Genomic DNA, 10,216 nt, shown 5'->3' on the forward strand with positions numbered 1-10,216 from the left:
GTTATAAATAATCTGTTAATCCTTTAGTTCTTCCTCCAGACCAACAAAGGGAGAGAAATGGACAACAACAACAACGCCAGAGGACTTTCAGTTTCTCTTGTTTTACAGACTCCCTCTTCAGACTCTGTGATGATGATTTTATGAAAAACAGGAAGGGGTGTTATAATAACGCTCAGGGTCTCAGTCTCTCAGTGTCTCAGTCTCTCAGGGTCTCATTCGCTCATGGTCTCAGTCTCTCAGGGACTCAGTGTCTCAGGGTCTCGGTCTCTCAGGGTCTCAGCATCTCAGGGTCTCGGTCTCTCAGGATCTCGGCCTCTCAGGGTCTCAGTCTCTCAGACTCTCAGGGTCTCCGTCTCTTAGGGTCTCAGGGTCTCAGACTCTCAGGGTCTCGGTCTCAGTCTCTCAGTCTCTCAGTGTCTCAGTCTCTCAGTGTCTCGGGGTCTCAGTGTCTCGGGGTCTCAGTGTCTCAGTCTCTCAGTCTCTCAGGGTCTCAGGGTCTCAGTCTCTCAGGCTGCAGAGAGAGAGGGAGGTTGTTTGTCTTCATGCTCATGTTTGTGATGGGAGGATCTGCTGAGACAGGGACCGCTCACAGCTCGTCAGTATGTCAGGAATGTTGTTGAGCTACTCCCTTCTGAGTCTAACTGAAGCCTGAAGACATGAGCTCACTCTGCAGAAGAGAGTCAAACAGGAGGTTTAAATTAGATCCTCTTCCTGGATCAATGTGGGCGGGGCTTAAAGTGATGACTTCTGTGAGCCAATCAGCATCTCAAGATCTGATGACAAGTTCAAATGGGAATAAAAAACCCTGAATGAAGTGATTTATTCACAGGTTTAATGCTGTTAAAAGAAGAACTCACAAAGCTCTTGATTTATCTGAAGTTTATTTTTCAGTGAGCTCTTATTGCTCCAGGCTGATGAGCATCCATTCAAAGGCCGAGTGTGAGAGTAAATCTAACTCTGAGTTCAAGTTTAAAATACATCTGATTTAGACATTTGAATTTGCTCCTTATAATCTACCCCCTGTGGAGTGTGACCATGTGAGCGTGCACGTTAAGGCCTCTGCAGACAGACAGGATGTCAGAGAGAAAGAGGAGGAAACTCAGAGACAGTTTTGGCAGAGTTTCCAGAGGAGGTGAAAGCTGTGAGGGCTGCAGGTGCTGAGCGGGTTTGGCTCACACACAAAACATTTGAAACAATGTGAAGGAGAAGAGCTCCTCAGCACAACACTGAGGTGTTCACATTCACATGCAGGAGGAAGGAGATTTTACAAAGCTTTCCATCCTTCAGACTCAACAGCCTGTTTTTAGAGTTCAGAGTCAGAGCATCAGACTGAATCAAACTAACAGAGCTCTGTGTCAAGCTGCAGGCTGACACCTAGTGGTTATATTCAGAATTACATCTTAATGTCAAATGATGACTCAGTCACATGTATGTTCAGAGCATGGGTGAGTTAGTATGAGTGTTGTTACTATCAGACTCATTCACAACATTATAATAATATAATAATAATATTTGTATAAAGGAAACCTCTGTGTGTGTGTGTGTGTGTGTGTGTGTGTGTGTGTGTGTGTGTGTGTGTGTGTGTGTGTGTGTGTGTGTGTGTGTGTGTGTGTGTTTCTAAAGCGTGTTCCCTTCAGGGTGTTACAACAAACACATTTAGTGAACTTTACAGACTTCAGTCAACAAGCTGATGGAGTCTCGTTTAATCCTGAACTCACTTCAACACGTCACTGAGAGAAACCAGAGAGCTCTAAACCTTCAGATCCCTGTCAGGGTCTCAAATGACTCCACCTTTACCTCTTTACATTTCATCACCACGCAGGCAGGATATCTTAGAGCAGGGGTTCCCAAACCTTTCAGCCCGCGACCCCCAAAATATAGGTGCCAGGGACTTGCAACCCCCACTGTCCCTCAAAGTGATTTAATGTGGCTTCATTTAGCTGGTCTGCAGAAAATTAGCCTACCTAAAGAGCATGTGACTGTGTTTCCTGTGCTGTTATGAATTAACCTGCTGCTACTGATGCTGTTGATAATTAACTGTTCACTAACCCTAAACTTAGGAGTCATGTGGCAAAAGGAAAGACAGAAAACTCATTACATTTTCTATTTTCAAGGTTTTATTTCAAGTTTAGCTACTATTTTTGTCGATATTTTTTACTATAATGGGTAAAATGTACTACTAAAATAAAAAAAACATTCTGGAAGACATCTCACGACCCCCCCATTTGTGTCTTGTGACTCCCAGGGGGTCCCGACCCACACTTTGGGAACCCCTGTCTTGGAGCACAAACTGAGAGCGTGGAGTTATATGGATCCAAACAAACATAAAAACAAGAGAATGAATGAACAGAGGAGGTTTATGGTGGGTATTTTGGGGAGAATTGATTAGTGCTGTAATGTAACATAAGTGTGTAAGGTAAGATGAGTTGGTGATTGGGTATAGTGGGTGCAGAAGAGTTAATTGTTTCTCAGAGTTGGTTAGTCCAGAGGGAGGGGCTTGGCTTTAAAAGCCTCTGTCCACCATAGCTCTCAATGAGTAAGGTTGGTTTAACGCTGGAATTTTGTGTTAATTATTTTTTTCTTTTGCTTGTTCCTGAAGTTTTGGTTTTCACTTGTTTTTGCAAATAAAAACACGTTCAATGATTTTGTGAGCCATCATGTTTTTGCTTGTTGAAGGACCTTTTTTATGACAGTCTGAAGAGATATTTCCTGCTAATGATTAAAAACCCCAAATAAAACAGGTCAGTTTTAAGAAATATGAAAACGAAATATGCAAAGATAAAGATAACAATTAAAATAATAAGACATAAAATTGTAACTCATGTAAACACATTTTAAAAACAAATTTTCTGTCTGATTCATTGAAAGATTTATGAAACTGTAAATTATGTTATTGTTTTAAAGTTATTGAAGAGTATCTCAGAGTCATGTCACTAATTTAAGAGAAGTTAGAGAAATAAGAACGTTTTGCTACTTTAAGTGTTTCTACATTATTATTTATTATATAACCCAGAACATTCAATAAAACCATGACCTCAGGATTCACTACACACACATATTTACTGTAAACAACCAGTCTGAACTAAACAATAGATTTAGCATTCCCCCTGCCACTCACTGCTGTGTGGGGGGGGATTTTTGTGCACGTGCCTACGTCATGATGAGTGCACCTGTTTCGGGGCGTGGCCAGAGATGACTGAAGCAGTCTCAGGTAGAAACCGTCCAGGCAAACACACAGGACGCAACCATGGTCGGCAGCATTCATGAGTAACAGGTAGATTCAGGTAGAATAAGGTAGAATAAGGTGGAATAAGGTGGAATAAGGTAGAATAAGGTTTGCTGGTTCGTGTTTTAAGAGCTTCTGTCTTCATTAGAGGATCTTTGTTCCACACTCAGGTGTGTTACTCCGTCATCATGCGGAGTCTACCTGCGGCCGTCCTCCTGCTCTCTCTGCTCAAAGGTAACTTCATGGTTTTTTTTTTATAAATACAAGTCTTTAAAGAACTGTTTCATTTTTTTTTTATTTAAAGTTTTAAAAGTTTGATTTGAGTCTGCTAAATCGGAGGTATCGATCACGTGATCAGTCTATCTGACTCTGGGAGTTGTTCCTGACTTCAGGTAAACACCTGACTGTGATCCTCTCAGGTTTATGAACACAGAAACACAAAAACAGGTTTTATTTATCCTCTTTAGTCTGTGAGGCCTGTTCACATTCAGGGACACTTCAACTCATCAGGTTTCATTCCAGCTTCTCTCTCTGTCTGTGTGTGGGTGTGTGTATGTGTGTGTGTGTGTGTGTGTGTGTGTGCTCGGGAGTTTCACAGTAAGCTGTTTCCTGTCTTTGTCTGTGACTCTGGTTTTTCTGGTTCTTCCACTTTGAGCTGAGAGAAACTCCGTCCCTCATTCTTTCACTTTAACCAAACTCTAGATCCTGAAGCGTCTGTTTATGAGTCGCCTCAGACTACATGAGCTCCGTGTCTTAGATCTTGAAGCGTCTGTATCTGAGTCGTCTCAGACTACATGAGCTCCGTGTCTTAGATCTTGAAGCGTCTGTTTCTGAGTCGTCTCAGACCACATGAGCTCCGTGTCTTAGATCTTGAAGCGTCTGTTTCTGAGTCGTCTCAGACTACATGAGCTCCGTGTCTTAGATCTTGAAGCGTCTGTTTATGAGTCGTCTCAGACCACATAAGCTCCATGTCTTAGATCTTGAAGCGTCTGTTTCTGAGTCGTCTCAGACTACACAAACTCCATGTCTTAGATCTTGAAGCGATTGTTTCTGAGTTGTCTCAGACCACATGAGCTCCGTGTCTTAGATCTTGAAGCGTCTGTTTCTGTGTCGTCTAAGAATACATGAGCTCTGTGTCTTAGATCTTGAAGCGTCTGTTTCTGAGTCGTCTCAGACTACACAAACTCCATGTCTTAGATCTTGAAGCGTCTGTTTCTGTGTCGTCTAAGAACACGTGAGCTCCATGTCTTAGATCTTGAACCGTCTGTTTCTGAGTCGTCTCAGACTACACAAACTCCATGTCTTAGATCTTTAAGCGATTGTTTCTGAGTCGTCTCAGACCACATGAGCTCCGTGTCTTAGATCTTGAAGCATCTGTTCATAAGTCGTCTCAGACCACATGAGCTCCATGTCTTAGATCTTGAAGCGTCTGTTTCTGAGTCGTCTCAGACTACCTGAGCTCCATGTCTGCGATCTTGAAGCGTTTGTTTCTGAGTCGTCTCAGACTACATGAAAACAGTGTCTTAAATCTTGAAGCGATTGTTTCTGAGTCGTCTCAGACTACATAAGCTCTGTGTCTTCAGCTCACACACACTAACGTTGTCCTCTCTCCACAGCGTCGGTGTGTATTCAGGTGAATGTCCCTCAGCTGGAGCGCAGCACAGCTTTGTTTGCCTCTGTGGTCCTCCGCTGTGACTACTCCACCTCTGCAAACCTCCAAGATGTCCTAGTTACCTGGAGGTTCAAGTCCTTCTGCAAAGACCCCGTCCTGGAGTATTACTCCACAGGTAAGGCCCGAGAGCAGGGAGTTTATTATTTAATGTGAGGAGATGAAGTTGATTTATTATTAAATTAAAAAGGTGTGTGTCACCTGTGAGCTGATCAGCTGATCGGGACAGCGTCTTTGTTTTCATGAGGCTGACCTCAGATATGCCTCCAGAAACCTCAGAGCTCTTTAGTCTGAGTCAGGATCTCAGACATGTGAACTTTGACCTCTGTGTATTCTGAAGCTGACACCTTGTCCTCTGTGAGACTTCCTAAGAAGGGATCTCTCTTCTTAGATATTATTTGAACTTTTAGTCTAAATGAAACTTTCCTCTGACTCTGCAGCGTACCAGTCTGCCCTCCAGCTGGGTCAGGACCCGTCCAATGACTGTCCGGATCGTCAGCGGACAGTTCGCACCGTGATCCAGAAGAGAGGAAGCAGCGAGCCGACACTGGGGTCAGAGTACCGCGAACGAAGGATCACCATTCAGAACAGTGAGTCCATGAGAACATGAGCCAGATATCGGTCTTAGGGTTAAAGCAGCTCTGAGGGTGAAGATGAAGAGGTCTTCAGACTTCACTTTAAAGCTGTTTCCTCTCCGTACGAGGACACGATGTTTAAAAAGTGACTCCGGCTGAAAGATTTAAACTGTGTCTGAACAGGTGCTGACCTGGTGATCAATGAGGTGATGTGGTGGGACAACGGGGTTTACTTCTGCTCTGTGGACGCTGCAGGAGACACGACTGGAGACTCTGACAAAGAAATCAAACTCATCGTTTACCGTAAGAACATGGAGACTAAAGAAAGTTCTCTTGCTGGTTGTTGAGAAGCTTCACAAAATTTCACAAACGTCCTCTGTCCATGTTCGTGATCTAAATGTGTCACAGCTCTGACCTGACGTCCTGTGTTTCCTCCTCTCCTCCCTCAGACTGGCTGACTGTGTTGTTCATCGTGATCGGAGCCCTCCTCCTGATCCTGCTCTTCTGTATCTGCTGCTGTCAGTGCTGCCCTCACGTGTGCTGCTGCTACGTCCGCTGTCCCTGCTGCCCTCAGCAGTGCTGCTGTCCCGAAAAAGGTAGATGGAGAGAGACTCTCATAAAACTCTGAGACATCAGACGTGAGGAAGGGTCCTGAAAACTAAAGAAGCTCTGAGAGCTCTGAACTGAATTGAACTGTCTTTAAACTGCTCCCTGCTCCTCCAGGCCACACGGCATCCACAAGTTCCCTCTGAAACATGAGCGAAAGGTCGACAAAGTCTGAGCTCTGATTCTGTAAACTTAGTTCAGAAGTTCAGATTACCACGTTGGCCTTCAGTGATCTCACTAAAGTTGCTCAGTGTTGATTTTCAGCTTTGTCGGCTTTGACCTGAAGAACAGTGTGAGCCTCACATCACACACTGAGCTTTAAAGAGCTCAGAGACAGAGTCCACTGCTGCCACCTCCACGGCTCCACACTGACGACTCTTTAAACAGTCACTGATCCACAGTGTGATCCAGTCGATCTCCTGATCCACAGTGTGATCCAGCTGATCTCCTGATCCACAGTGTGGTCCAGCTGATCTCCTGATCCACAGTTTGGTCCAGCTGATCTCCTGATCCACAGTGTGATCTAGCTGATCTCCGGACTTAATGATTTAAAGATGGATGTGGAGGACCTGTTTAACCTCCTCTCTCTGAGGTGTTGGGAGAAGTTTCTCTTCTTTAAAATTCAAAGACTTCAAAACACGTCAGATGCCGTCCAAAGAGGCTGACTGCTCACCTGAACAACACTGCACTGATTGATCAATGAGATAAATATTGATCAATATGATAAATATTGATCAATATGATAAATATTGATCAATATGATCATTAACGTGTGTCCTGATCTTTCAGCCGTCATGCAGCATCGGATGATGAAGGAGGCTCAGAGAGCCATGGCTCCCTGGGGTGCAGGCCAGCCGATCTATGGACCAATGAGCCATGCCTCCTCACAGATGAACCCACTGCTCTATGCAGGTACACACACACACACACACACACACACACACACACACACACACACACACACACACACACACACACACACACACACACACACACACAAACTCACACACACACTCACACTCACTCACTCACTCACTCACTCACTCACTCACTCACTCACTCACTCTCTCTCTCTCTCAGACTCACCTTCCCTTGTCTTTCTCTCTCTCTTCAGGATCTGCGTCGGGTAAGAGCTTCCCGATGAAGCCCATGCCTCTTCCTCCTCCTCAGTCGTCAGCTTACAGCATGCCTCCTCCCAGTGTCCATGGCAACCACACACCTGCCAGCACCAATCAGATGCTTGATTACCTGGAGGGCCAGGTGAGAGGGATGGACATGGCCACCCCCTTGCTGCAGGTGTGTAATGAGTAAAGAGATTGTTTATTTGATCTGTTTGTCAACAGAACGTCTGAAGCTTGTTGATGTTTCTGTGGGAACTTAATCATTGATCAAACTCTGTTTCCTTAATGTTCTATTCAGTGTTTTCCTTGTTTCTTCTTCGTTTGAACTCTGACCTTTGTGTTGGTGTCCTCTTCCTGCAGTCTCAGCCTCTTCCACCGCAGCACATGCAGCCAATGCAGCCTATGCAGCCCATGCATCACATGCAGCACATCCCTCAACCCCAACACCTTCAGCAGATGCCTCCTCCGCAGAACATCCGCAGCAACATCCCTTTCTCCCCTGGCCCTCCCAGTATGATCTCTGCCCTGGACGAAGGCCCAACAGAGCGCCGTGTCATCACACTCCCACCAATCAGAGAGCCGCAGTCAAGCAGAATGCCCCCTGCCCCTCCGAAGACCCGCCCCCCTAGCTCCAGTGAGAGCAGCCGCAGTGGGTTCGGACGCCCTGATCGAGGAGCGGCTGCCAGGCGTTACCCCTCGCCCCCCCGGTCCAGAGGGATCCCCAGGAGCTACAGCGAGGAGTCGCTGGATGGGCGGAGTCGCAACGGGGCGAGAGGAGGAATGGATCGACCCCGGTCCAGGTCTAGGGATGATCTGTTTGACAGCAGGTCCAGAGGAAAGTATTCTCCCCCAGCAAGCCATCGCTCTCGAGGAGGGTCCTGGAGCTCTGATGATGAGGCCAGCAGCAGGAGAGATGGAAGGAGAGGAGGTGGAGGAAGAGGAGGAGGCGGAGGAGGAGGCTGGATCGACAAACCTCCCAGCTACGCTGAGTTCGAACCTGGACAGAAACCAGGAGCACGGAGGAACGATCGCTACTCCGTAAGACGCACGCAGCTTTAGTTAATAACCACATACACTCATGCACTTACAGTCAGACACACACACACACAGACAAACACACACACTAACAGCGTTATCAGTGATCTAAAGTTAGTGTGTCTTTCTCAGGACAAGAGTTATCGCAGTGGCACCAGCGTCGTCATCTGAACCCGTCCTGCTTTGAAACGCCCTGTGACCTCTGTGTCAGAGAACAGACTCAAACCGTCTCCTCTGGTGTCTTAACGTGAGTCCTGAAGGAGATCCTGTGTCGCTGCTTGGATGAATGAAAGCAGACTGAAGGATCATAAAGTTTGAGATGATTATAAATGTGAAAGTGTTCCTGAGGAGCAGGTCTTAAAGGTTGATGTGAAAGAGGAGAATATCGGGTCTTGATTTTTGATGCTCTGATTGAATTGAACAGAGACTACTGAGCAGCTGTGTGGGTTAACATCGCCCCCTGCTGGTTCATAATGTAATGTCTATGTTCTGTGGACAGATGTGAAACCCCTCCTCCCTGTATGTCGTGTAAAATAGTTTCTTGTTTAGCAGAAAGTTTATCTAATATTTGTTTAAGCCATAAAAACCTGAACAAGAGTATCAGGAAGTAACGCTCAGGGCCAGAGAGTAGAAGATATTTTATAAAGTCTGAAAGAACGTAAACCACGTTCTGAAATGAGAAACGAGTCTTAGCTTTTTAAAAGTTGTGAATAAGTTGTGTTGATGTCTGAAGGAAATGTGTGTGTGTTCAGACAGATTTAGAGTTTAAACCTTTTGTACATAAGATGTAATATTTATCCCGGCTCATTGTAAACACTGTAAATAAATAACCTACAGCATGTAAACATCAGGAACAAGATGTCAACAAAGTTACAGGACCAAAGGTTTTATGTTAAACTCTGTGTTCAGCTGGAGGAGTCTGTCAGGTTTATTCAGTCAGCCCTTTGCTTCTTCAGTATTTTATGACAGTTACTCACAAAGCAAAGAAGTGAAGTCATTGAGCCTCTAACTGGTTTTAAGGATTGTGAATGTCTCGTGTTTTAAACTGTACAGTCAGTGTGTGTTTTTAATAAACGTGTTACCTTTTGGATCTAAAATGTGTCGTCCTCATTTCTGTTTGGAATCTCACAGAAGAGATCAACACAGACAGGTGAGACAGGTGAATGTTTGTGTGGAGGTATTCCAGGCGAGAAAGTCTTTATTATTTCATTAAACCAGGGAAGGAGTTATCTGTGAATGCAGATCACGTCTCCCTTTGACATGTGATGTAAAAGTGCTTTGAGTGGTCAGAAGATGAGAGACAGAGATATATACGGTGGCCCTGAAGGACAAAACAAATTTACAAAAGATGAAACACTTTTACAAAGTTGGAGACAAATTTTGATTTTGGAAAACATTTTTACATTTTATAAAACTAAATTACATCAGCAAAACACTTACTTTTAAGAAAACAGTTTTACAAACAACAGAACACTTTTACCATTTCTGAAACAAATTAACATTTCATTTTTATGGAAAGGGTATGTACCAAACACAGGAAGTGATCCGGAAGTGATGGAGTGAGGGGTCACTTAGTTGGTTTTGATGGAGAGAAACAAACAGAGATGGGCATGGTTTACATATCAGGACATCCTCGGGTAACAGAGAGAGGTTTCAGACCTCAGATGTTAAAGCATCATGTCTCCGGAAAAGCTCCGTCATATCTCCGCAAAACCTTCATCATGTGTCAGAATTCAGATGAAACGGCCTCAGACCACACAGCCTCAGGCTAAACGGAGTCAGGCTAAAAGGAGTCAGACTTAACGGTATAAGTGTCTCATCTTTTGTAAATTTGTTTTCTTCAATGTAAATTTGTTTTGGGCTTGGTAAAAGTGTTTTGCTGATGTAATTTTGTTTTATAAAATGTAAAAATGTTTTCCAAAACGTACATTTTTCTCTGACTTTGTGAAAGTGTTTCATCTTTTGTAGATTTGGTTTGTCCTTC

At 44.5% G+C, this 10,216-nt stretch overlaps 1 protein-coding gene across 1 annotated transcript; it reads left to right on the top strand.

Moving 5' to 3' along the window:
- The first annotated feature begins 3,172 nt into the window (after positions 1-3,172).
- LOC117810352 (immunoglobulin-like domain-containing receptor 1) lies at positions 3,173-9,319 on the top strand. The gene is made up of 9 exons (XM_034680149.1): positions 3,173-3,460; positions 4,843-5,013; positions 5,336-5,485; positions 5,654-5,773; positions 5,920-6,066; positions 6,866-6,988; positions 7,191-7,372; positions 7,558-8,235; positions 8,365-9,319. The coding sequence occupies exons 1-9, from the start codon at positions 3,415-3,417 to the stop codon at positions 8,401-8,403; spliced, it is 1,656 nt and encodes a 551-aa protein (XP_034536040.1). The 5' UTR covers positions 3,173-3,414; the 3' UTR covers positions 8,404-9,319.
- Positions 9,320-10,216: the final 897 nt, after the last annotated feature.

The sequence above is a fragment of the Notolabrus celidotus genome, chromosome 3, assembly GCF_009762535.1.
Source record: "Notolabrus celidotus isolate fNotCel1 chromosome 3, fNotCel1.pri, whole genome shotgun sequence".
In the NCBI taxonomy this organism is placed as follows: domain Eukaryota; kingdom Metazoa; phylum Chordata; class Actinopteri; order Labriformes; family Labridae; genus Notolabrus; species Notolabrus celidotus.

What these genes read in the sequence shown, in the direction of transcription:
- LOC117810352 (XM_034680149.1), top strand. Translation starts at nt 3,415, where the DNA reads ATGCGGAGTCTACCTGCGGCCGTCCTCCTGCTCTCTCTGCTCAAAG. An exon ending in CCTGGAGTATTACTCCACAG is followed by an intron (nt 5,014 to 5,335) that starts GTAAGGCCCGAG and finishes CTGACTCTGCAG; the next exon opens with CGTACCAGTCTGCCCTCCAG. An exon ending in AAGGATCACCATTCAGAACA is followed by an intron (nt 5,486 to 5,653) that starts GTGAGTCCATGA and finishes GTGTCTGAACAG; the next exon opens with GTGCTGACCTGGTGATCAAT.